The sequence below is a fragment of the Paramacrobiotus metropolitanus genome, unplaced genomic scaffold (genome assembly GCF_019649055.1).
Source record: "Paramacrobiotus metropolitanus isolate TYO unplaced genomic scaffold, Prichtersi_v1.0 Parri_scaffold0000024, whole genome shotgun sequence".
In the NCBI taxonomy this organism is placed as follows: domain Eukaryota; kingdom Metazoa; phylum Tardigrada; class Eutardigrada; order Parachela; family Macrobiotidae; genus Paramacrobiotus; species Paramacrobiotus metropolitanus.
The window spans coordinates 786,795-812,663 of record NW_026570244.1 but is presented as its reverse complement, the minus strand read 5'-3'; the positions used below and the strand labels follow the sequence as shown (position 1 = coordinate 812,663).

At 48.8% G+C, this 25,869-nt stretch overlaps 5 protein-coding genes and 1 pseudogene across 10 annotated transcripts; 3 read left to right on the top strand and 3 right to left on the bottom strand.

Moving 5' to 3' along the window:
- On the top strand, positions 1–1,941 carry LOC129587355 (isovaleryl-CoA dehydrogenase, mitochondrial-like). Its single transcript, XM_055481065.1, is given in 6 exon segments — positions 1–606; positions 677–695; positions 698–831; positions 894–990; positions 993–1,063; positions 1,140–1,941. Coding segments are annotated over 6 exon segments (543 nt in total). The 5' UTR covers positions 1–534; the 3' UTR covers positions 1,290–1,941.
- A 1,234-nt stretch (positions 1,942–3,175) lies between these two features.
- Positions 3,176–6,148, top strand: LOC129587235 (pleckstrin homology-like domain family B member 2). Its single transcript, XM_055480874.1, has 3 exons — positions 3,176–3,856; positions 3,936–4,261; positions 4,642–6,148. Exons 1-3 carry the CDS (start codon positions 3,475–3,477, stop codon positions 5,836–5,838), a joined length of 1,905 nt encoding a protein of 634 aa, XP_055336849.1. The 5' UTR covers positions 3,176–3,474; the 3' UTR covers positions 5,839–6,148.
- LOC129587236 (uncharacterized) lies at positions 6,086–9,180 on the bottom strand. Of its 2 annotated transcripts, XM_055480876.1 has the most exons (8): positions 8,470–9,180; positions 8,014–8,148; positions 7,618–7,935; positions 7,433–7,558; positions 7,191–7,361; positions 6,968–7,084; positions 6,778–6,906; positions 6,086–6,696 (listed from the first exon to the last, which is right to left on the bottom strand). In XM_055480876.1, the coding sequence occupies exons 1-8, from the start codon at positions 8,731–8,733 to the stop codon at positions 6,532–6,534; spliced, it is 1,425 nt and encodes a 474-aa protein (XP_055336851.1). In that variant the 5' UTR covers positions 8,734–9,180; the 3' UTR covers positions 6,086–6,531. The 2 variants fall into 2 exon arrangements, with proteins under 2 accessions (XP_055336851.1, XP_055336850.1); XM_055480875.1 differs by having other exon boundaries at positions 6,778–7,084.
- A 325-nt stretch (positions 9,181–9,505) lies between these two features.
- Positions 9,506–13,627, bottom strand: LOC129587287 (uncharacterized). Of its 3 annotated transcripts, none has more exons than XM_055480952.1 (8): positions 12,515–13,627; positions 11,106–11,411; positions 10,862–10,987; positions 10,616–10,780; positions 10,444–10,554; positions 10,251–10,373; positions 9,869–9,982; positions 9,506–9,784 (listed from the first exon to the last, which is right to left on the bottom strand). In XM_055480952.1, exons 1-8 carry the CDS (start codon positions 12,542–12,544, stop codon positions 9,782–9,784), a joined length of 978 nt encoding a protein of 325 aa, XP_055336927.1. In that variant the 5' UTR covers positions 12,545–13,627; the 3' UTR covers positions 9,506–9,781. The 3 variants fall into 3 exon arrangements, with proteins under 3 accessions (XP_055336927.1, XP_055336928.1, XP_055336929.1); XM_055480953.1 differs by having other exon boundaries at positions 12,521–13,627; XM_055480954.1 differs by lacking the exon at positions 12,515–13,627 and adding an exon at positions 12,270–12,496.
- On the top strand, positions 13,102–16,465 carry LOC129587288 (uncharacterized). 3 transcript variants are annotated; one of them, XM_055480957.1, is made up of 8 exons: positions 13,102–13,522; positions 13,783–13,908; positions 14,221–14,759; positions 14,838–15,002; positions 15,339–15,449; positions 15,531–15,650; positions 15,903–16,007; positions 16,071–16,465. In XM_055480957.1, the coding sequence occupies exons 3-8, from the start codon at positions 14,655–14,657 to the stop codon at positions 16,071–16,073; spliced, it is 609 nt and encodes a 202-aa protein (XP_055336932.1). In that variant the 5' UTR covers positions 13,102–13,522; positions 13,783–13,908; positions 14,221–14,654; the 3' UTR covers positions 16,074–16,465. The 3 variants fall into 3 exon arrangements, with proteins under 3 accessions (XP_055336932.1, XP_055336931.1, XP_055336930.1); XM_055480956.1 differs by having other exon boundaries at positions 14,835–15,002; XM_055480955.1 differs by lacking the exons at positions 14,838–15,002; positions 15,339–15,449; positions 15,531–15,650; positions 15,903–16,007; positions 16,071–16,465 and having other exon boundaries at positions 14,221–14,643.
- On the bottom strand, positions 14,383–24,791 carry LOC129587250 (uncharacterized; annotated as a pseudogene).
- Between the last annotated feature and the right edge of the window lie 1,078 nt (positions 24,792–25,869).

Here is a 25,869-nt window from a genome sequence, read left to right as displayed (position 1 = left end):
CAATGGAAGACGCTGTATACTTATAGAACAACAACAACAACAACAAGATTTGGAAGATTGAAGATTAGAAAAAACCTTAGTCTATGGGAAAGTCAAGAAACCTTCCACTGCAGAATCAACCACGCCGCGGCCGCCGCCACTGTGCGCAGCAGAGTAAACTGTAAAGCAGCCAGAAGCGAAGATGTGGTGTTGAAAGACCGTCATACCATACTCTGCATGGTGGGGTGTTGTGGAATCGGGTGATTTCGTTTATGGCCGAAAGCCAGCTGACGCGACATTGGTGTTGAGAATAAGGAGGATGGGGATCCGGTGGAGCCCCCCATGGGGTGTTGGCTGTCTTGTACGTGGCCTTCCTGGGCTTCTATCTGTGCTGGGGGAGACGCTGTGGCCCCTGCTGCCCGTCCCCCTCAACTGGGCCTCCACCTCCGGCCACAGTAGTCCCCGCGTCAGCGTGGCGGGTGTCCTCTGCGGCGCGGTGGTGGCGGCGCAGCGCGTGGTGAATCGCTTAATTTGGGAAATGTGGTCTGAACAGGCATGCGCCGCTCCAACACCTGCGAACTGGTCTTCGAAGACTGCAAAGTGCCGGCGGAGAACGTGCTCGGCCAGGTATGATGACATATTTTCCAGTTGCCGTCACGCCGAGAGCATCAACTGACGAAGTGGTTGGTTACTGCAGATCAATAAAGGCGTAAAAATCCGATGTCGGGGCTGGACACGGAGCGCCTGATCCTGAGCGCCGGGCCGGTGGGCATCATGCAGGCCTGCTGCGACACCACCTTCGACTACGTGCACCAGCGCAAGCAGTTCGGCAAGCAGATCGGCACCTTCCAGGTACCGTTACAGCCTGCGGATACCTGTATTTCTTGGGAGTGTACTGACGGCTGTTGTTGCAGTTGATGCAGGGGAAGATGGCGGACATGTACACGACGCTGAGCGCCTGCCGCTCCTACGTGTACAACGTGGCGCGCGCCTGCGACGCCGGCCACTTCAGCTCAAGGACTGCGCCGGCGCCATCCTCTACGCCGCCGAGTCGGCCACGCAGGTGGCGCTGCAGGCCATCCAGGTCGGTGCTAAATAAACACGGGACCGTCTATCTATCGTTGTAGCTTCACGACTGTCTGACCTGTTGAATTCAACAGGCGCTGGGCGGGAACGGCTACATCAACGACTACCCCACCGGGCGGTACCTGCGCGACGCCAAACTGTACGAGATCGGCGCCGGCACCAGCGAGGTGCGCCGCTCCCTCATCGGCCGCCGGTTGAACGACGAGTACGGCATGTGCGCCTAGTGCACGGGAAGGGAAAAAGATTGGCTCCGTCCGCACTCATAACCCGGGAAGAGGAGCAGGAAGCCGCTTTGCTGTTTTCGGCAACAGATCATTTTACCGAATTTACGGCGTAATTGGTTCAGTATGGAATTTACGGGTCGTTTCACGAGATGATAGAGTAGTATGCGACTGATTCATTGCACAAAGGGTTGTCGGGTTGTTGACGCTCTACCTGGAGTTTGTCGAGCGCAGTCAGCGCACACTGGTAGAGTTAAAGGTTGGGGATAATTAATTTCAGGGTTTTATCTGTTTTACCAGCTGTTCATCGTTTTACCATACGATACTTGTTCTGTTTAATCGCGAAGGAAGGTTGTGTTAACTTTTTACTCATTTTGAAAAAGATTTACGATTACATCATTACCGTTTTAACAAGGCTGCGCTATTCTGTATTGCTGGGAAATGGTATTGCGAAAAAAAGATTCATCCCGGCTGCGGTTAGTGCTACCGCCCCTGAGTCTGCTCAACGGGTAGGTTTGGCAGACGCGTGAGTGCTGGTGGCGAATTTTTCAGAAACTGTTAGTGTTAGACACTTTTACGTTTTACCCAGGAGTAGCTTTGTCGATGCTTTGGTAGAACAGGTTTTTGATTTGTTTTACATATTCAGAACTGCGATAGGACGTGTTTGGGAATCTCACAAGATGAGTTTGAAATAATTAAAGATACTGCTTGTACTGGACAGTGACTAAACGAGACCCCCATCGACCTCGGGACTTTTTTTTAGACCAAATCTGACCTCGGGATAATTTTCAGCGCATTTTTCTGATATAGAAACCATTTTTCAAAATGCTTTTTGAAAGAAAAAATCTCTGACTGCCGGGGCCCCTCAGTAATCTTGGGCGGTTGTAATGGCGCCGCTAACAAATCTTTTATTTTTGCATTTCAAAAATTTTTTCTGGGTAAATCGATATCGCTGATTCTGAATATGTTGTTAGAAAAATTGTATTAGTTATCTGAAGGAAGAATTTTGCGTTTTAAAAATTTTAGGTGGATTTTACAAAATTTTGTTTTTATCAAAAAATTTTCTTTGCTTCGACTCGAAAAAATTTTCTGGCAACATATTCAGAATCAGCGACATCGATTCACCTAGAAAAAGTCTCTAAAGTGCAAAAATAAAAGATTTGTTAGCGGCGCCATTACAACCGCCCAAGATTACTGAGGGGCGGAGGGGGCCCCGGCAGTCAGAAATTTTTTCTTTCAAAAAATATTTTGAAAAATGGTTTCTATATCAGAAAAATGCGCTGAAAATTATCCCGAGGTCAGATTTGGTCTAAAAAAAAGTCCCGAGGTCGATGGGGGTCTCGTTTAGTCACTGGTACTGGATATTCATGTTGTTGAGTGAGTGGATGGCAAATGGTCGACGCAGTCACGCAGCCCATACACTATACAGACCATGCAAGGAACGACTTGCAACGCCGTGGGCCTGGTTGAGTGATGTGATGATGGATGACGACTGACAGACTGCTCGGCTGTTTATTACAAGTGTGAGTTGTAATCAACGGATTTATTTTTCTGGATGACGGGATCAGCTCATGATCGTACTGCACAGTGTCGTGTTTACTGGATCGGAATCCCTGCGAGTCCGGGTGTCTGATGAATAACTTTTAAGCAGCAGGCAAGTCCGCTGACTGCGATTTGGCCAGAGCTGGGATCCTTGCTAGCTGCCTGCAGCTGCTGCGTCTTTCCTCTGGAGGCAGGGATATAATTTTTGTTGCCCACTGCTTACAGTTAGCTGAATGTGCAGACGTGATCGTAGTAGTTTTCCTCCCAGTCACAGCCTCTCGCGCCCAAAGTAAAAGGCTCTCTTGCAGGCTAAGCTCAGTTTGAGAGCTCAGCACGGCGCTGATCAAGACCAACCGTGAGCATCATCATCAGTATTTATCATGGATATTCAGCTGGGCACGTGGGAGAGTGCCCGTGCAGCAGCAGTAGGAGCAGGGGATGCCTCCACGCAGAACGGGAAAGATGCCTCCACCGCTGTTCAGCGTCCGCGGATCTTGCCCGTCCTAGCCTCCCTGGCGCCCCTGGCGCCCCTGGTCCCCTCCACCTCGCCCCCCTCCACGGCGCACACTCACTCGCCCAGCACCAGCACCCCCACCCCCACCACCACCGTCCCCCTCCCCGCATCCCCGGCAGCGGATCGCCCTTCATGGGCCGCCGGGGCCTGCAGGTGGGCCTCAGCCGTGCTGCCAACGCCAGCAGCAGCGTCAGTGCTGTCCCCTCCGAGCCCGTGTCGCCGTCCCGTAGTAGTAGCACTACCTCCGCCGTCCCGCCTTGCTCCGGCACGGCTGGGGGCAGCAGCGACGCCTCCAGATCCTTCACAACCAGCAGCACTGCGCCCCCGCCCCCGTCGCCCCACATCAGTGCCAGTCACCCCAAGATCAAGACCAACGGCTCTCTGCCGCGCCACCACGCCGCCGCCCACGAGGAACCCTCCACTGTGACTGCGTCGCTCCCGCGGTACAATTCGCCCGAGCCGCTGGTGGTCGCTGTGTCAGAGCACCCAAGCGCCCCCGTCACCCACCAAGAAGGTACGTCTCAGTTACGATCAGTTCGTAGCCAAAACACGGCTTTTGCGCTATTTGTACACGTTGTCGTTTGTGTCTGCAGTCAGCGAATACATGGACGGCGAGTCTCCCGCCTCTGTTCCTATTCCAGGAGCTGCAGGGCCCTCCCCGGGCGCCCGCAGCGAGCCGGCGCCCATGAAGAGTCGCGGCTCAGCGCCGCCGACAGCGACATCTGCTGCTTTGACGTTGGCCGGCAGCGGCATGTCGGGCTACTCGCTGGACGCCCTGGACATCTTCCACTACAACCTCGCCCCGCCCCCGCAGCCCGCCGTGGCCCTGCGCCGCCAGATGAGTCTGCGCGTCACCAGCTCGCATCTGCCGCTGACGCCCGACTCCGTCTCCGGCCGCCGCTTTGCCCACTGCCTACAGGTATCGCCCTGTAGATTCACACGAAACTCACATCTGCATTTTCTTTGATTAAACTAATGCATGCGTTCTCGTAGCTTTAAATAATGTATTTCTGCTTCAAGTTTCATTAAAGCAAATGAAACTTTTCATGCACTTGTTGCTTTGAATTGAACTTGGCTTCAAACGCATGCAGAGGACTATTTAAGGAGTCTCAGTTCACTTGTAAGTTGTATTAACGTTCAGAAATTTTGCTTATTAATTTTTCTTGAGGCTCGTAAGCTAGTGAATCAGGTTGTGTCTCGTTTTCCAAACGCTCAGAGTTTCGTTAGAAAGTTTTCGTTGCGTTAAAATGCACGGGCAGGTTTCTGCGTGTACATCTCCGATTCTCCGTTTCGCTGCAGTGTATCGCGGAACTGAAGCGGCAGCTGCAGGAGCTGGACGTGCAGCAGTCGGAGATGGTGATGGAGCTGGATCTGGAGCGGGCCTTGCTGCAGGAAGAGTGTCAGCGCGTGCTGCACACCAGCCAGTCCCAGAGCAACACCACCAGCCGGCACCCGGCGCACCTCTCCTCGGCCGCCGCCGAGCTGGGCCAGCTGAAGAGCAGTCTGCAGGCGCTGGAGACCGACCTCAGCAGCGGCCAGCGCCGCCTGCGGATGCTGCAGCAGCAGCAGGGCGACGCCTGGGAGACCGCCGACGCCGTGGCGGTCCTCCGGGAGGAGCTGGAGTCCAAACGGCGCCACTACGAGAACCTGGAGTATCGCATCTTGGAGGCCGAGCTGGCGTTGGAGGAGGAACACAACGGGGAGGTGCTGGAGGGCGGCGGCGTGGTGGAGTCGCGCGAGGTGCTGGTGCTGAACGCGCAGATGAAGGCGCTGTACGACGAGACGCAGCGCCAGACCGACAGGCTCAGCGCGCGCCGCCGCCTCCTGCTGGAGCAGCTGCAGGCGCAGTACGCCGTGCTGCAGCGCATCAACGACCACCCCGTCTCCCAATCGTCGAGGACGCTTCCGGGGCGTTCGCGGGAAGTGTCGCGAGAAGTGCCGATTATCCTAGACACACCGGCCACCTCGTCGCAAGTCAGTCCGGCGTCCGTCGCGGACCCGGTTCCGTTGCGCATCAACCGCCCGTTGACGCGCTACCTGCCGCAGTGGGACAAGGAGGTGGATCTGGAGGAGTACCTGGAGTCGTGCGGGCACAACCTGGAGCTGTGCGGCCAGTTCGTGCAGCTGACGGCGGGCAGTCTGGCCGGCTGGCTGTCCAAGCTGTGCGGCCGCTTCGCCATCTACCGCAAGCGCTGGTTCCGGCTGGACTGCCGCCAGCGCACCCTCACCTACGCTAAGAGCAAGAGTCAGCGTGCCGGTCGCGTCGTGCTGGGCTTCGAGCACATCGAGGACGTGTTCGTGGTGCACGACGACGCGGGGAGTGGGAAGCGCGGGGAGCCGGGCAGTCCCGGGCGCGGCGCCAGCACCTTCTGCCTGGCCACGCTGCAGCGCCGCTTCTACCTGCGCGCGCCCAACGCCGCCGTCATGCGGCTGTGGGTGGAGGCGCTGAGCATCGGGGCGGAAGGCAGCACCTCCGATTACTGGCAGAACGCCTGACCAACGCGACGGCCCGGCGTTGGTCAGGCGCTACAGGCCCGCCAGTGCAGTTTGAAGATCTTCAACGGGGTTATTATTTGTACCGTATTTTGTCATTTTTAATTTCGTTTCAGTTTTTTTTATAATTGCGACACATGACAGTTCTTTGTAGAAGTCGATGTACATAATGTCAAGTTTTGTCTGCGTTTGCTCCGTGTAGTGCCTTGACTGCTGCACTAATTACCGTGGTGGATAGTGCATGCCTTCCCTCGTCGCTTAATCAGTACTGCAATAAACTTTTTCTCCCGGAAATTCCCTTGCTGTAGAGAGGAGTAAAACTGTAAAACAACAGCGTTCTTCAGATAGTATTAACAGCAATTCGGTACGGCAAGTTATTTTTGGAATTATTGCAAGTGTAAGTACAGTAACGACACTGAAACCAAATTCCCGTTGCCTTTGTTAACATTCATTCAAAAGCATTGAACAAGAATTAAGCTAAAATAGCCAGAAATTCAAAGGACTTGCACGAGCCGTCCTCGGATTAACGAGACAGCGAGCAAACCGTTGCGAGATCGACGAAGGGTCTGTAGAGTACAAAAAACAACCAAAAAGATGTTCAAGTATAAATCACAGGCACAACACGTGCGTGGTCTGAGCACAGATTCACGAGGAAAGGCAGTCGTTCATCCGGAAGTGCGAAGCATCACTGCGAAATCACACCCGACGCCAGTCAGGTAAATTCAAAGTGCAGACCTCCGCCTCTCGAGTCACTGCGGTCTCTGTCGCGGGCACATTCCAGGCGTCGCGGTGATCGGCCCGGATGTGCCACAGCATGTACTCCCGCTCCTTGCCGTCCCCGAGGAACTCTTTGTCGCACGGCTAGGAAACGGGAAATGTTAGGTATCCAGTGTCCACGTAGATTCATAATCAACTGCAATGATAGCTCTCAGGCGGACATACCCTGACCGGACAAGTGAAGCGCTGCAGGAACAGCGACCCGCTGCCGGGGCGGTCGTCGTCCGGCTGCCGGCCGTTGGTGATGGCGCCGCCGATGCGAGGGGACAGAATGCTGTCCTCCAGCGCTTTCAGCTTTTGCAAGCAGACCCACGGACATGATCAGTCTGACAAGAAGCCTAAGGAAGGGGCAAACCTTTTGGGCGTCTTCCGAGAATTCCCCGCGGTGGCCTCCAAGCAGCAGCTCCTCGTGCAGCGCCTTCACGTGCGTCTCCAGCTGGTTGTCGGCAGCATTGATCAACTCCCCGCACGCCTGCAATCCGGTTACATACTGTCTAGCATCTACAGTCTACCACCATGCCCGGCAATGTGACAGCATGCATGCTGTACAAGTACATGTTACGGTTAGGCTGCCTTACCGGGCATTTGTGGTAGAAGCGCGTGCTTGTAAGGCCGTATCTTTTTCCGTGCTCTAACAGCATGTGCACGTGCATGTTAAAAGCAGCCTGCGGGCCGCCGTCACCGATGGCGGTGTGACTGTCACTGCAGGGATCGATGTTGCAGATGTACTTGATGACGCCGTCGCCGCGCTGCACAAAACAACCGAGTTGCGCCTCACATAGACAGAACAGCCACGCTTCGTGCGCTACCCAGTACCCACCCTGTGGATTTCCGTGGGAATGATGATCCTGTCGGGAATGATCTGGCTGGGGAACATCTTGTCCTTCTCGCGCGTCCACGCCGGGAATGTGAAGCGGCGGGCGCGCTCTCTGTAGTACAGACGCGTCTGCAAAGCAGGCAATTAATGATAAATCATCGACCGTCTGGGCACACTGTCGGCCTTACCTTGACTTTTTCCGGGTCTTCGCCGGGGAGCGGCTCGGCCGACAGCAGCGCCACGCACATGGCCTCGTAGTACTTGCGGTGGCGCCTTTCCAGGTGCGCGGTCATGTGCGAGTTCATGTGCGAGGGGTCGAAGAGCACCGTCGCGCACTCTTTGCGTGCGTTGCACTTGGCCGGACACGGACACACAAAGTTCAGCAGGACGTTCTTCAGATCGTGCTTGTTCTGCAGATGCGCCTTCAGGAAGGACGGGGACGTCGCGAAGAATTTCTTGCAGGCCTCCTCTTCAGCGTAGGGGCACGCCAGCGGATCCAGCACGAACTGCCAAGACAAGCGCACTTATTGATCAAGCCAAAGCTGCGATTCATCAAACAGTCTGACTGCAGTTGAGTGACTCACGCTGACTGTGCCCATCAGCAGCACGTGGTCCATGTTGGTTGTTGTCGATCGGCGAAGGCGGATTTTATCGCGGATGCTGAGCTTCTTCACATTCCTAACCTTGTCGGCGGGTCTCTCCAACGCAGCACAGAATTTCTGCAACCAGTACTTATACGTTAGTCTGCTTGTACAATGCGCATACTTACATTCTTACAAGTTTATTAGTATCTTACAAATATAATATATACACACTGCCGTCAAACAAAACTTGCAGTCTATTTTCTGACAAGAGAAATACACATAGACAAACTAAACACTGTACGAGAACGCTAAATGCGCGTCGGATTTGCAAAAAGTTGGAGTGGTTCAACTGAAAGTGGTTGAAAAAGAATAAAAATGATCGAAGAGTCGCAAGACTGAAGCTCGGATCTGTATACAGTATAGTATAGTGTATAGTAGTTATACGGTTATACCCACCAGCCAAGGACGTGTGCTGTCTGCCGCGACTTTCTCCATGTTTTCTGCAGATCCCCTGCCTTGGTCCGATGGCAGAGTCGCTTCCGTAACACCGTGTAGAGGTTCCTGGTTCGACCGGCTGTTCCCTGGCGAGGACTGGGCTGACGGTGTGGCGTCACTGTGCGACATTCGGTCCATGGTAGGCGCAGCTCCGACCGACTGTCGTTCCCAGATTCCCAGGTCTTCTTCGTGCTCGGAAGGCGATAACACAGTCGAATCGCACATGGCCTCCGTAACTGGAATGCGGCGGGCTTGAAAATTCAATGGTAAAAGGGATGGTACAACTTAAGAAACCTTAGAAACTAACTAGAAATTCGGAACAAGTCTGAGTCTGACTGACTCTGACACGAAGAAAGCATACTGAAATCGAAATGCGAAGAAGTATTACAGTATTACTGGCACTTTGTCACTGCTTTCCAGAACTCAGAACTGCAAAACGTGCAAGATGCCAACTGCCAGGAACGGAGCCACTGACGGAACAAAAGCCGTGTCAGGCTGCCACGCCGGGGCGGTGCCAGCGCTTCATTCGCCGCAAGTCCTCACGCTTCGTAGTTCGTTCAAATTCTCGAGAACGTTGACTTGTCCTAGTGATTTGTAGTCTTATTACGCATTTGTGACCATATACTCATACTACTAATCATTGTTGATGGTTGAATTTAAAACAGTCAGAGGATATCTGAGTTAAAAAGGCGGATTTCCACTAATCGGTACGAGATCCGGAGATGGACAGGATTCCAACATTTGTTATGTGAGGAGAGAAGCGGCTCACGTTCAGCGACAAAATCTTTCAAATGATTTCAACGTATTGCGCCGTGGTGCAGTGGTACTGCCTACGCGGATCTAACGACGTAGCCGGGGTTCGATTCCCCCATCGGCGCCTTTTTCAGCCGTTTCTCAGTTTCCAGTGGATAGCGCCCTGCTTATTGTTATAATGTTATTCTATGAAAACTGGATGGGCGGAAGAGAAGTTAGCCGCGGAGAACAAAATCCTGGCACAGACAATTAGTACTTGCACTGTATTTATATAACTAGTACGATAACAGGTATAAACAACTAGAAACACCCGCAAACATAAAAGACTTGCACGAGCCGTCCATAGACGAGCAGGACAACGCGAGATTGGCGTAAGAGAGCCGTAAATACAGAAAATATCTACAAAAATGATAAAATGACTCGTAGGAATCAAAATTCGGCACAGCAGGCGCTTGGTCAGGTGCGTGAGCAGCTCAAGTCGTTTCTCCGCCAGCACAGATGAGCCAGCCAGCACGAAGCATTACTGCGAAAACACAGGACGTTGGTAAGTACTGGTGGAAAGGGAAATATCTGTACTGCGCTTGAAAGCATAGACTGTGTCGTCTACCTCTTGTTCCAGCTCGTCCGCGGCCACGTTCCAGACGTCCCGGTGTTGGGCGCCCACGTGCCAGACCATGTAGTCCCGCTGACGCTTCTCCCCCAGGAACGCCGTGTCGCATGTCTGGAAAGCGCCAGGATGATCATCCCAACAAGGCCACAACGACCGAGAATGCGCATCGGGCGTATCATTAAGTACTTTCATCGCAAAACAATACGTTACGCCACCCAACTGCTATCCCGTAAATTAAGTCAAAAAAGGATAACATACGACTGACAGTATTAGCCATAAGTATAGCTCCATAATTCCATTAACTACCGTATAATTTCTTGAATAGCCAGAAAAACTAAAGAAAAGCGCTAGCTGTCTAAAAGAAAAGCGCTAGCTGTACCGCGACAGGACACTTGTAAAAGTGCAGAAACAGTTGGCTGGCATCGTCCGGCGGCAGACTGTGGTTGGTGAGGGCCTCGCCGATGCGGGCAGTGGGGATCTGGTCCTCCAACGCTTTCCGATACTAACAAACAAACCCAAATACCGTACACCGTATATTATGCCGCTGAAGCGAGGCTGATTGACCTGCGTACCTTCTTGGCGGCCTCCGAGTAGTCCGCGCTCCAGCCCAGCATCTCGGGGTGCAGCGCCTTAACGTGCGATTCCAGCTGATGATCACCGGCGTACACCATTTCCTGGCATACCTGCAAACACTGCCCTGTACGTCCAACCGACTGCATGTCTTGACCACGCTGCTTTCCAAACCTCCGTAGCCGGGCACTGGATGTAGAAGTTGGTGCCCGGATCGAAGCGGGACTCGTGCTGCGTCCACAGGTGATGCTGCACGCTCCCGGGAGCGCAGGTGTGTCCCTTCGGGGCTTTCTCTTTGCGGCACGCATCAATCTTGCAGATGTACCGGATTTGCTTGTGCTGCATGAAACAACCGGGTTAGTGCTTGACACGTTGACATGACACGTTCCCTGTCGCCACACCTCGCCAGTCGCCACCCACCTCGTCGACTTTCGTCGGGAAAACAATCCGGTCGGGAATGATCTGGCTGGGGAAGAGCTCCCCCTTCTTGTTAGTCCACCCCGGGAAGTACACGCGGCGAGTACGGCGCATAAAATTCTGACGTTTCTGCCAATGACAGATGCTGCAGTCATACTATATTAACCGCTCATTTCGTGCTTCGCAATGTTGCGCTGATTATCGCCTAATCTCTCCGTAAACACATTACACAGTGCGTTGGCTTCACCTGGGTGACCTGCGGATCCTCGCCCTTCTCGGCCGACACCAGCGCCGCATAGACCTCCTCAGAGTACTTCCGGTGGTCCTCCCGCAGGTGCCGGCGCATGTACATGTCGCCGGGATCGAAGCGCACCACCGGGCAACTCTTCTTGCCGTTGAACTTGCCCGGACAGGGACACGGAAATTCAGGATGACGGTGCGCAGGCCGTGCTGGGTGCAGGTGCGCCTGCAGCAAACGCGCCTCATGAGTGCGGAACGCTTTGCAGGCCGTCTCATGCTCGGCGAAGGGGCACGGTAAGGGATCCAGCACGAACTGCCATCAATCAGAACATTCATTTCCATCAATTATTCTCAGTTGAACGTTTCAGCTGAATTGAATACGAGTAATGCAGTAATAACACAGACCAGAGAATAATTTAACTAATATTCAATTTAACGGAATTTAAGGCTGTGCTTTGTTAAGAAAAATTCAATTTTAATTGATCGAACGGCAAAATGCGATAAACCGTATTATTATACTGACCAGGGCACATAGGGGTCCTCCAAATTCAGAAAAATTTCATATTTTGTAAAATGGTAGTATACTATCGTAGTATGCTTAAAAAAATATTTTCATCTGCCATGGTCAAGGGGGCGTGGTCAGACAGCATTTAAAAGTTTGCGTGTTATCACATACTATGCAATGCAGCGAGCGGAGTTATTCGTAATTAGTTTTATATTGAATTTTTACTGTATTTACTTTTTAGCACCGTGAACTTTTGCAGCTGTCCAGTTGTGATGTAAACGATGCCCACGTGCGGCGGCTCGTGTCATTGCTGCCTGAGTACACATTTTCAAAAATTTAATCAGTTAGTATTGTATGTAGTAAACCGTGCAAAAAACTTCTTTTACTGATTAGCAGATATGTACTCGTACTGCCCTTCGTAACAAATTTTCGAGAATGTGTATTTAGGCAGCAGTGACACAAGCCGCCGCACGTGGTCTTCGTTTACATCACCACTCGATAATTTCAAAAGTTCACGGTGCTACAGTAAAAATTTAATATAACTAATTACTAATTACGAATAACTCCACTCACTGCATTGCATAGTATGCAATCAATGCAAACTTTTAAATGCTGTCTGGCCACGCCCCCTTGACCATGGCAGATGAAAATATTTTTCAAGCATACTGTAGAAGTACGTTTGGATGACGGCTCTGTACTGTGTTACTGTGTATACGAAAACACGTAGTAACCGCGACCGCAAACTTCTGCACTGCCGGGGCTGCTGCCAAATGGCAGTGCGCGCGCCGCGCACATCAGACATCAGCAGTGAAACAAGGTTTCAAGGACCTAAAATTGGCTAAAAATGTTAAAATTACTAAATGTTAAATTAAAAAAATGTTAAATTAAAGTAATCATTTCTTCTGCCTCACCATCACCTCGTCCGCCGTCCTCTTAACCATACTTTCCGCCAGTCAACCGTATAGTTTTGACGGCAATTTGACAGAAACATCCCCTTGGGGTTTTTCATCCGGACAGGCATTGTCTGGGGATAACTCAAACTGGTCCGTTGTCAAGCTCTTGACGCTGTTGACGAGTGATCGGTTGTCGCTGCAGCCGTCGAGCCAGTGCTCTACGACATTGCTTGTCGGGCTTCTGCTCCCTTATCATTCTCTTCCTCGCATCTTGATGTGGACACAGTTGTGCGTATGTCGGACATTAGTGCGCAGAATACATCGACACATACGAGTAATACGACTAAAGGAAGCCACAACTCACAAGACAAGACGTGAACTCGTGAAGATGAAACAAGTTAGAAGTTGTATCGAAATTCATCGAGGTTCGTTTGAATCATTTCAAGAACCGACGGAACAAAGGCCGTATCAGACTGCCACACCGGGGCGGTGCTGGTGATCATTCCGTTAGCATGAAATTGAATCATCTGCCATGGAGTGGCATGGGCTCGGCTGATGGACCATGATCCATGCGTGTGCACTGTGCAGTGCAGTGTGCAGACTGCAGAGCTGAAATTTATTATTTACCGAATTTTACGATAAGAAATTTCATCCAGAATTTCTTGGTTGTTTCTGCTCGTTCAAAAGTGACACTATCATTGGTTTGTTAACCTTAAATCAACTCCGAACGTTATGGACGCCATGTCCGATTCGACGACTGTGTTGCCGTCTGCGGAGGATGCTGATGATCAGGGAATCGGAGAAGAAGCACAAGCGCGCACCTGCGTTTCGCCAACCGACGCCACCGTCGACCGAGCATCTCACAGCGATTATGGCTCCTCGTCAGCCAAATCATCCCCTGACACCAAATCATTCCCCCATTTGAACAAAAAGCCCCAACAGACTGTTATCGAAGAGGGGAAACTGTTGGGACAAAACCGGAGGTCGGCGAAGCACGTCAAAAATGTCTCGGCAGATATGGAACAGGTTATTATTAGACTGGTTAGGAAATTGGAATACTTGTGTTTCAGTTTGTCACTGTTTGTGACAAGTTATTTGTTATCATTACTTATATTCGTTTAGTTATCGTTCACTTTTCAGTGTTCACGATCTTAGAGCTGTGCACAGTGAATTCGTACCTGTTAAGTGTTTTGTATTTTTATCAACTAATGATGTTTCTGTTGCTGAAAAACTGGGAGTGTTTCCTTAATGTTAGTAAAAACAGTTGAACGTTGCTGTTATTGTAGAACTTGTGTGACGCGTTGAAGAGACCCGACTACAATGCGAAAAGACTGAACATCAGCATCCCACACAAGATCATCGTGCGGGCCTCCAAGACGGCCGACCACGTGCTGGTCATGGGCACTGTTAGTGTAAGTACAGTATGCCTGTCAAGCCGCATTATAGGCGAGTTTTGTGGCGAATCGCACCTTAAATTGGCATCAGTTATTTTTTGAAGGAAATAATTTTCGGTAATATATTTATTGTCATGCTGTTGTTATTAACAAATGAACTAGAGTAAATTATTTTTAATTCTGTCAGATATTTAATTGATTGTTCTCGTTTAATCGCTTATATAATTTCTAAATTTCATTAAACTTAAATTTAAATTAAATCATTATTCTAATCAAAAAGGATCTGACACAATTCAATAGGAAATTTACATGAATGCGCCGGTGTTGCAGTTCATGATGGATCCGCTGCCATGTCCCTACGCCGGACAGGAGGCGGCCTGCCAAGAATTCCGCGCCTGCGAGCCGCGCTTGCTGAAGGCGCATCTGCAGTGCAAGCACGACCTGCGCAACGTCATATTGAACTTTGTGTGTCCCTGTCCGGGTCGATTCAACGGCAGGCAGGGCTGCCCGGTGGTGCGCTTCGATCCCGGCGACATGTACATGCGCAAGCACCTGCTGGAGGACCACCGGAAGTACTACACTGCGGTGCGTGCAGCTCTGGAGTCGGTCGAACCAGGAGAGGATCCGCACGTCGGCAAGAGCGACAAGAGTGCTGTGTTGCTGTAGTTGGGGAGGAATTTGTCAACCACGGTATGGAGACCAGTAACTGCTTGTCATTTGATGATTTGTAGAAGCGTAACAAGTTTCTGCGTCGTGCCCGCCGCATGTTCTTCCCCGGATGGACGCGCAGCAAGGGGGAGCTCTTCCCCAGCCAGATCATCCCGGACAGGATCGTTATTCGCACGGAAATGGGCGACGTGGATGGCGAGGCATGGCCGTGATGTTAATGAGGAATTGGTTGATTAATTATGCTAGCTGTTGAATGGCTCGGTTGTTTCGTGCAGCAGCCCGGGAAGCGTGAAATCAAGTACATCTGCAACATTGATCCGTGCCTGGCTCACAAGATTGGCGGTCCGCAAGGTTCGCGGCAAATGCATCATCACCTGGTGATGCAGCACGCGTCCCGCTTCGATTTGGGCACCGACTTCTTCCACGCATGCCCTGCCAAAGAGGTGAGAGAGCAGCGTGGTTTCTGTAGGTCGGCAGTTATTACGTGAGACTCCACTAGCGTTTTCCAGACACTCTATGTAGATGCTGCGTAACTACGGCTAATTTTGGTGAAGCTAACTGATACTCCCTGTCATTTTCGTCGCTTTATTCTTCTTCACGTCAGGTTTTGTATCTTAAAAGTGGCAACGTATTTTATTGTATATAAATCTGGCGGCCACGACCAGACACTACTGCTTTAAATTTAACTGATGAAGTTGCGTAGAAGGAGACTTCGTGTGTGCCACTGACTGGTTATGTACATGAATGAGTACATGGCAGGTTGTTGCTGCAACTTGCAGGTGTGTGAGGAAATTGTGTTTGCCAGCGATCACCAGCTGGAATCTCACGTCAAAGCCAAGCACCCTGAGTTATTGGGCTTAGGCAAAGAATACTTTGAGAACGCCAAGAAGGTGAATACTGCAGTGTTGCACACTTATTGTTAGTTCGAGTGCGCGCAAGTCGTGCAATAACTATGTGGGTTTGTTGTGCAGAATCGGGAAGCGCTGGAGGACAAGATTCCCTACGTCCGCATCGGAGAGGCCCTCACCAACGGTCTGCACACTGACAAAGACAGCAAGCTGTGTCTGCAGCGTTACAGGTGCCCTGTCAAGGTACTGCCGTTAGTTTTGTCTTATAGATATTTCCCGAAGTACGTAGATATTCTGCCTATATGCTGTTGGAAATTGTTAAATTAATTTGGATATTGTTAACGTTTTTGGTTTGATTTTCTGGGAGAAAGTTAGTACTGTTATCAGTGTTATGCGTGTAAGTTGAAAGTTGTGCAGTAACACGCCCGGGTCGGCCCGCGCCTTCTCCGTTGTACCTGTGAGAATACTGTACCTAACCGAAGTGACTGTTTGCAGACGTGCGACAAAGTCTTCCTGGGCGAGACCACGTCGGCGCGCAAGTACATGGTCTGGCACGTGGGCGCCGACCACGAGGCCGACTGGAACGTGGCCGGGGAAGAGGTAACGTTCTGCGCTTTGAATTGACATTGTAATGGTCCATTAATGCCCGAATCGCTTGCGCAGTGATGCTCTGTGCTTCCGGATGAACAACCTCCTCGGATCGCGAATCTGTGGACCGAGAAAATTATGTCGCATTTCCGTTCCTATCTATAATCTGTAAATTTACTGTAGTATTTGGTTTCTTTTTTTTTACGACAAATAGACGGCTTTTCGCCCATCTCGCAACGCTTTTTTCGCTGTTCGGTTCATCGGCAACGGCTCATGCAAGTCCTGCGTATTTCCGGCTGTTTAGCTGATTCCGTAAATATCGTATGTACTCTGTATCATTGTATTGTAAGTTGGTAACTAGTAACTGTTTTGTACGAGTATAGGTGTATTGCTGCAGATAAATCTAAGATATTAGTTTTACAAGCCCAGCACGGATGAATATTGGCCGATGACTATTAAAAACTAAGTAATTCCAAGGATGTGTTGCTTTGCGGTCGCTTACATACTGTCATAATATTAATAAACCCGTACGTATGTTTAGTAATATCAAAGTCTTTAAAGCTTACGCTCAAGTCCTGTCAGGTAATATAGATATTATGATACACTTTACATAAGTTAATCGAAAAACGGACTGTCTCTTGTACATAGTACATACAGTACATAACTTGCAATGATCACTAACGTGATGATGACTAACGTGTTAAGTTACATGAATTTTTACTTTGTATTGTACTCGTACAGATACTTATTAGTTATTGTTAAGTACCAGCTCAGATATTTCTGCTGTTTTCGGTCAAGTTGTGTTAGGACAGTGTGCATTTCTTATCGCGTCCATGGTTAAACCAGCTTATGATTGACCACTGGACCTAGACAAATGATTTTGGCAAAAAGTCATCAATCTTGGATCCACCGCTACACCTAAAGAATTTGATGTACTTTAAAGCAACAAAATTGGTGAAGTAGAAGCCGAGATCCTTCGCCTCAAAGGACAGGGGCCGAAGTCCTGGCACAGATAATCAGTATTCATATTACTACTACTAGTTACTGCTCTTGCTAGCACGTAGGTTCGTGGCGCAATTTTGATGTACAGTAGTGTTGCCGCAAGTGCTCGAAATTGCATGCGAAAGAATTCCGATACCAATTCCGAGTACTCGGAATTCAAATTCAAGTATTTGCAATTCCAAGTAATCTAAAAATATTTTTTTAGATTTTCAAATACAATATTTGAAATTTAAAAGGCCGCAATTTGAATTCGATTACTCGAAATTCAAAATGGGGCAATATGAATTCGAGTATTCGAAATTTAAACTGCGGTAAAATAAAATCCGAATATTCGGAATTTAAACGTGACTTTTCTGGATTTCGATTTCTTTGAAATTTAATTAATACTAACAGAATAGACTGAGTCATGATTATCTTACAGTAGACTGCGCGAGAATATCTTGCAGAATACTTTCGACCACTAGTTATGGCAAAAACTGGAAATTGTACGGTTTTTCAGTTCATTTCTCGAACATACGTCTACGTACGTCGAATTCATCATTTCTTGAGATGGTGAATTTAAGAAACAGAACCGACAGTTATTGTATCGTTTAGTTACAGAGCAATAGTCACAGCGAAACTGATCTGTATCCGCTGGGCAGATGCAACCGCCGGCGTACTTCCACCGTATGTGCTGCTTTTGCTGTGCAGTTATGACCTCTCAGCGTGGTTTACATTCACGGATTACGACCCCGCGATCTGGGAGGAGGCGCCAATGTGCCGGTTTCGATCATGGTTAAAAACCAGTGGCGCAGTTCGTCCTCCCGGGCGTAGTTGGCGTTTTGAATCTGCTTTCCCAATAACAGGTCATAGGCAAAACGAGCATACAGTCATATTAGGCACTTATTTCCTCCAGGTGATTGCCCGTAAACTGGGTCGTACTCGATGCTGATCTGACCCTTGCTCTCCAGATGCCAGATGGGCAAACAGGAAATGCCACTGTAGTTTCAGCAAGTCTGGGCATTTGACCCGTTGAATAGTAGATCCGGACAAGACCGGGGATGTCACAGCTGTACAACGCGCAAACATAGTGGTGCGTTAAACAATCCGTTAAACCGTTAAACGTGGACTGCACAAGGTTTTCTCCATGCATCCGCATGTGGAAACGTGGCCTTGGGAAGCACAGGTCGTTATTTTGGTACAGATCCAACTCTGCAGGAAGTTCTAGGCCGCCTTTCTGAGGAAATTAGATTGAGCAGCAGATAGATCCATGCGTTAAGGAGTCTTAGCTGCAAATCCGAGCCGCTTGTTTTCGCCATGCTCATATCGTTCCTTTCTGCGGAGGGACTGTTTGAGTAAGCGGGAACCGGTGTGTCGGCAGGCTGGGGCATGGCTTGGACTGGTTGCGATGACGTTTGGGCTGTCTGATTGAACCGTTCATGGCGCCTTTCTTTCGACGGCCGACAGCGGGGCTTAATGGTTGCGCGAGGTCTGACTCTGAACGTCGTAAAATCAGGGGCGAAAACGTTGCTTACAGTAGGATGCTCTGGCTCTGGCAAATCGGCTTCTGCTGCGGCTTCGGGAATGTTCGGCTGCCCTGGTGACATCCATCACGCCATCCACAAGCTTAAGACGCACCATCGCCTGGCAGTAACTTTTCAGGGTTATCGTAATGCTTTTCTTTGTGGGAATTGAATTCCGCCGGTGTGGGCGGTAAGCGCCAGCTTTCTTTCACACCGGCTTCACTGAGCTGTAGGGGAACGTAAGGATGGTAGTATGACTACTATCCACAAGAAAGCCTTCCCGGGAACGTGTCATGAAGCGGATGCGTCGTTGATGCTTTGGCATTGCCGCCAGGATTTATAACGACTTGATGCACTTGATGTGTTCGCTGGCTCCTTTGCTCCACTGTTTCCCACTTTAAGTTCTGACGCCATAACGGCTGAGAGTTGTGAAAAGTCAAATTATCAAAAAATGTGAAACGCCGGTAAGGTCAGATTTTGGTTTTACATCACTAAAAGGTGACCTTGCCGTAATTGTTAGTTGCCCTGTCGTATTGGATACACAATTCAAACTTTTGTTAGTAGTTTTTTGTGCGGGAAAAACTCCGCGCGTAGTCAATACTCATAGCGCGAGATGCTCTCGCGCGTAGCCGAAACTCATAGCGCGGGAGGCTCGCGCGTAACCATAAACATACTATGTAATACTGAGAGTGAGGGCGATGTGAAACAGCAACGGTTATATGCACCCCTCCCGCCCAGGTTTGTTAATTATTTTAGCTACATAAGCACCCCTTTTACACCATCTTTATTACTTACAGGTACCCATTTTAAAAATACTGTGATATTGCGTTATGTAACCATAGCACTGCATCGTCATTGTTATAATTATTATCAATTGAACAGTTGTTATGAACTTACGACCATGAAGCATAATAGCCAATGTTAAGCACAAAAATGGCCAACCTTCTGAAAGCGGTGATGCGAAATTAAGAACATAGGTGGAAAAAACGTTACCGTTTCGGATAGAGTTTCTCCTTTTTAACAGTAAGGAACATCCATATTCTAGCAACCGTATTTGGCCAGTGCACGGAATAACTGAAACTCCGCACGAGTAATTCTCGTGCATTCCGCAAGCATAGTAAATGAGGCCATATTTCTGACTAGCGCATTAAAAGCTGATCTGGATCATTTTTGTTTCTGAAAGAGCGGTATGTGAGCTACATTTAAAGTTAACCGGCTTTTATCGTTACAACGTGTCATGCAGCCCACAATTTTAACCACAAAACACTCATAAAAACCAAATAAAAAATCCGGAATTTTTTGGGAAACAACAATACGAAAAGTCAGGCATCTTTCTCTGTTGGCTGGTATACGGCCAGTGCAGCGAACTATGGTGCGTAAGTTATGATTCATAGAGATAAGAACGGGTATGTTAAAAAACGGAGCTGTGCAGCGCGGTATCTTGAATACGTGCGGTATGGTTGTTTGACCATTCGGAGCGTAAAGTTCCGGATCGTGATGACACACGTTACCAGTCGTTATCTCCTGCGCATTATGCACAAAAAACCAAGTGGCGTCTATAGCCACATCTAGAGTTATGTAAAGCTTTAAAATCATCCACCATTCGTTTCCGGTTGGTACCACCGGCCGGCACTGCTGATGAAGTCTGGGTATATACAGCCCTGGGCGGTCAAGTTGGTGCAGTTTTAAAAATAAATTACAAGTATTTCCAACCCGGTTTTGCTTTATTTTTACACTTTTTAGTGTAAAAGTAAAATACACAGGATTTACATCCTGATGTACAAACAGGAGGAGCAATGCGGATGTAGAACAACGATACTTGAAGTGGTGCATTTGTATTTAATGCATTTCAGTTGCTGCTGTATCAGGTAAAGGTGAACTACATGTAACAAGTCGTCCTTCCTCCCAATCACCCTCTTTGTGAAGAGCAGGTTATTTTAGCAAGGACGCCGGGGCCGGTTGCGCCGATGACCTGTGTTCCGGTGCTGGTGTCTTCACCCAATCCCCAAAGAAAAGCTGACCAAATTTTATGCGTCGTCGTTGTAGTTGCCGCACGCAGCCGTTGACTGCGCTAACTTTGAGGTTTGAGTCAACATCGCTGGTCTTTACATTTGCGACGGTGAAAGCCAGAACAGGGGTAGCTTCAAACGGAAAACTATTTTGTTGTAATTTTCGCTATGGAGAGTTTATTGTGCGCCGAACTGATAAATGTATATCATCGTTTAACAGTCAACACACCAGGCGGGTGCCAAATAGGCAAAGGCTCTTTCTTAATTCTCTAAGAAATTTCCTTTTGCTCCTACTTCCCTTAAAGTAATTATCGCAGTACAACTACCAGTTCCGTAGTTTGTAGTTTGATGGTACATTGTAATTAAAATCCAAATTTTAAATAAAACTTTTTTAAAAAACCAATTATTTAAAATTCATATGATATGCATTGCAATTCCGAATACTCGGAATTCTAATGTCGGAAATTAGATTTCGAATAATCGAAATTACAACAGCGTCCATTTAAATTGCAATTACTCGGAATTGGAATGCCTGCAATTGCAATTCCGATTACTCGGAATTCAAACGGTAGTGTATTTGAATTTCGAATACTCGAAATTCATTTTAGATTGGAGCACTTCCGGCAACATTAATGTACAGCAGTACAATCACCCCAGAACTGAGCGAAGGATTTCCTTGTTTTATCCATTGAATATAGATATGAAAATGGCGCTCGGCCGCTCGCGGTAGGATTAAGCATTTAGTTACTTACTTCCGGTGCTCTGGAGTCTGGAGACTGTACGTAAAACTCAGCTATGTGCTTTGTCAGTTCCGTCTGTTAAATCTGAAAAATTAAATGTTTGCGAAAAGATGCTGTAATGACATTTCATAGCTGTGTCATGTGTGCAATAATGTAAACCACACCTGTATTAGCTGTATATGCTGCACAACAAACACACTGTCCGGTAGTACAGTCATGTTTTTCAGTGCGCATTGCGTATGTATTTTTCCGTATTCGTTCCGACCAAAGGTGTAGGCCTTGTAGAGGCCCTTCTGGATCAATTCGCAACAACAACCGAGTAGGACGAGAACACTCATTAACGAATGTAATTAATAGGGAGCGACTATTGTTACTCCCTTGTCTAAAACAAAATAAACACCTGTTTTGACTACTGCCACTCATTGTTCATTTCTTATAAGGCAATCGTTCGACATTCGAATATGCAAATAATAATACAAAATCAAGAACCACGTACCTTATCACAACACCACGCGAATCCAGATTGTGAGCTACCGGAAAGGTACAAAAGGTGCTGGCGACCACAAGGTGACACTCTAAAAAAATTGGCCAAACATTTTAGCGCAGCGCTTTCTCCGAAGAAAGACTGCAAATTCTTCAGTACAACGCTTTCTCTCTGGAGAAATGTGCTTCCGGATAAACATTAGCGCTTTATTGGATATGGCGGGAAATCGGCATTTGACTGCGTGTTTAGCCAGCAGATTGATAAGCCACCACCAGGAGAGTAGCCAACACCGCGACATCTACGTTTTCACCGGCTTGCTTATCCGCATCGTCCTTAATTGGTAACGCCCAGAATACTGTCCAGATTTGCTGAAAACTCCCCGCAACCGTTCCACTGCTGCAGATGTGATATCTGACTCAAAATCGGCCTGAGAGTAGCGTTAACGGCTTCCGGCATCGCACAACGCTCATCCAGGAAATCCTCGTCATCCGATGGTTGTTCACTCTTCTTCGTCCACTTCCGCCTCATATTCCAAACAATATGCGTTTTCGGGGTCATCGTCGAATGACTCTCCATCGCTGGGCTCTACATCGCTAGCTGTCTGGGATGTACGCCATGTACGCCATTTTTCGTGCTTTTTACGACTCCCGGCGTGGACAACTGGACAGTGATCTCTCGTAACTGCATTTGTCTTCCTTCTCAGCTTTCTCGCTTTGCAATCGCCAAAAGCGAAACCGACTGGCACATCAAGCAGTACTGCAAGGAAATGTCTATACGAGTATTTTTTTTATGACCTTTGTACATAGGTATCTCTCGCCTTCGTCTCAGTGTTGCGGTTTTGTAAAGATCCACTGCCAACGGTCGAGTGTATTTCATGCTCTGTTGGAGCGGTTTCCAGGTGTTTAATTATTGCTCTGTGTGGCTAGTTTGACTACTATACGCTGTGGAATTTGCCAGAACTCCGACCGCTTGGTCTACAAAAGCGATCTTATTCTTGAGCTTGTCATTTTGTTGTAATATTACTTTTGCACTTTGTTCTCCCTCTCCCATTTCAAAGAATGCGTAAGCGATTTGCCGATCACCGCGGAAGACGGGTGGTAGAACATAGGCATACGGCACTGGCTGCACGTTCTTCACTCCTCCCCCCAAAACACTCGCTTATCCAACGGCAGGCTGCAACGCTCGTTGCAGATGGCGGCCGATTTTGTCTTCCAGTATTTCTCCATGCTGGCAATACTCTGATTTCCCGTTGTCGGCCAGTGCGATGCCGTTAACCAGTGAGCGACTGCAACTCTCGCCAATACCGAATGAGAAATTCCGGGAATTCGGCGTATTTTGCTTGACCAGATCTACGACTGGTCCTGTCTTCTCGACTTCACAATCGATTAGCACAAATAAATGCCCACGGTTTTAAAAATCTTGTTCAGCGGTTTCAAAATGTCGAAGGCCAGCTCACTTCGCACTTTTCTGGCCATCTTTCTCGATTTGTGGGACAAACGCATACATGCCGGCAAACTTATCACCGTCGACGCGCTCCACCAAGAAGTGATGCTGAGGATTATTCTGGATCTCGATATCGATCACAGATCGCGGTTAACTGTTCGCTGCAGGGCGCCGAAAGCGACCTGAAATCAAGAACTGATAATCAACCGTAATGGCTTGCTGACTGGTGAGTGTACTTAATCTTGTTAACATCTTGAACAGTAGTTGACGACGCAGACAACGTTTACAGTTAGCGTGGAAGTAGTAAGTAGGTGTGTTTCGTAACTTTAAGTTGATGTTTTCAGGCCCGATGGATTTAAGAAGGCCCATGTCCGCCTTTTTACCTTTCAGTATTTGTACAGACGTGAGCCACATGGCCTACCTCGCATGAACGCTTTATTACAGTACGAGTACAGTAATGTTGATTAACGTAAGTACAGTAGAGCGCAGGCCATGCTCCAGTGCAGTAAGTAAATGTAAGTAAATGTAAGTATTTACGATAATAATGTAAGTACAGTATTTATGAAAGTTAATTTTATATGTAAATAAATGTAAGTATTTTCGTTAGCATTAGCACACAAACTTGCATGGTAAGCACAGTAAGTAATACACAGGCACATTTAAGTACTTACAGTATTGCAAGTTGCCAGCTCGGTGCAAACAGAAACCACTCAGACCCGTGACGAAGCTTCTGGTTGCGGTCAACACGGCTCCAGATGCCACACAAACGAAACGCCAAGGGTGAATTCCGTACGGCTTTATCTTGCAATACCAACCCTTCACTCCCTTGGGAAGCCAGTGCAGATACAGACGCTTGCAATCCACCTTCCTTGCGAATGGATGCATCTGTACTTGCGAACGTGCCGGTGAACCTGGTCCAGAGAAAATAGCTGAAATAGCTGAAAATACATTTGCCGGAAACGAAAACAGTAAAACGGATACTAATCAATCACGCCATACAGCGTACAGTACTTACTTCTGTGCTATTGTTTGTCCAACTGGACTCGCTAAACTGATTAAGCCGGGACTTGTGTAACGCTTAAACACGACAGTAGCCGTTGAGAACAATTCAAGCATACCTGCACGGATTTCTCCCCAGTAATGCTAACAGCAACCGGATGCGCGACAGAAGACACCGATTTCGCTTTATCCAGATTCCAGCGCTGCAATGTTTGCAGCCAGCGTCGCTTTATACGGCACCGAAGTCGCCTATTTCCGGCGGTGCAGTTGCCCCAGTCGTGCTCTCCGGATTGGGCTGTATCTCGGGAAGAGTGCCATGGGAATGAGGATCCGCTGCTTCGTCTCTCTGACGCTGTTCAGTGTGCAGACGTAGTTGATGCTGACCACGCACTCCGTCCCGGTGTACGAAGGTGTCGTAGCTGCGATCCGCCTGGACCAGAAGATACGCTCGGTCTCCGCGTTGCAGCACGGCGGGGCATTCCTGGAAGGCTTTGTCCTTCTTCGTGAACCGACTGCTCAGTGCGCGGTCGTCCATCTTCACGGTGAAGCCAGTGACAGTGGTCGTCCATCGGGAATCCGTACACGCATTCGGCATTCCAGATCCGTGGATTCGACATTCTTGAATATCTGGTCAATAGTGATGGAACCGGCAGATTCTTTTACATCTGCATCGTAAATACAGTAATAGCGGTTAGCGGAATTGGTTTATTCGATTCAACAACAAATAATCCACAGCCTGATCCGTCCACGGCCATAGAGCGATTACGGAAGACGGTCATGAAATCAATGCAAGGCAGTACGGAAAGTGTGGCAACCGTTTGCATATAACCCGGCGAAACGTTTATCAAAATTTGTAAAAAAAGAAGCAAAGGGAAATTTATTTATCGCTCGTTTGCTTATCACTCGTTGCATGCTAAATCCTACCAGTCAGCGGTGGCACGAAAGAGAGCCGCTGGCGGCCAATTACAAGAATAAATCTAAAGGTGATGGCTACAGCCACCAACTGTGGTAAGGAGCGAAACAGCCAAAGGGGGTGTTAACTTTTTAAAAAAAGGGGGAGACAAAAGTCAAAAGGGGGTGAAGGGGGGAGACAAGAGTCAACACTCAACAGCCATTTCCTAATTAAAAACAATTTGTTTTATTTATTAATACTAACGAAAATAAATAAAATACCACTGATTTGATTAATCCAGTACAAGTTTCAATTAAAAACAGCTGCCACAATTCAATTCAATTAAAAACGTTTCGCCTGCAGGACAATTTCGCTTACCGGACAGGAAGGCGCTACGCGTCCTGGCCATTCACCGGACAGGTGAGCTGTGGGGGTCCCCGGGGGGTTGGTGGAGGGTTTGGAGGGGGCGCGGGCTCGCCGAGGGTCATGCGGGATTCCGAGTCGAAGGGCTGGTAGGAGCTGACGGCCACCGGGCTGATGAGGATGGGCTGCAGGCTGGAGAGGAAGCCGCCCTCGTTCTGGCCGTTCAGCGAGGCGAACATGTCGCTGGCCATGGCGGAGGGATCGCTGAGAAAGCCCAGGTACGAGTTCTCCGCCGTTCTCAACCACACCACCGCCTCACATCCACATCAATCCTGCAATCAGCACTTTCATCACTCAACCATCCACCAGCAATTCCCCGACGATGGCGATTTGTATCAGCAATGATAACAAGCCAATGCGAGGCAGAACCATAGGACCTT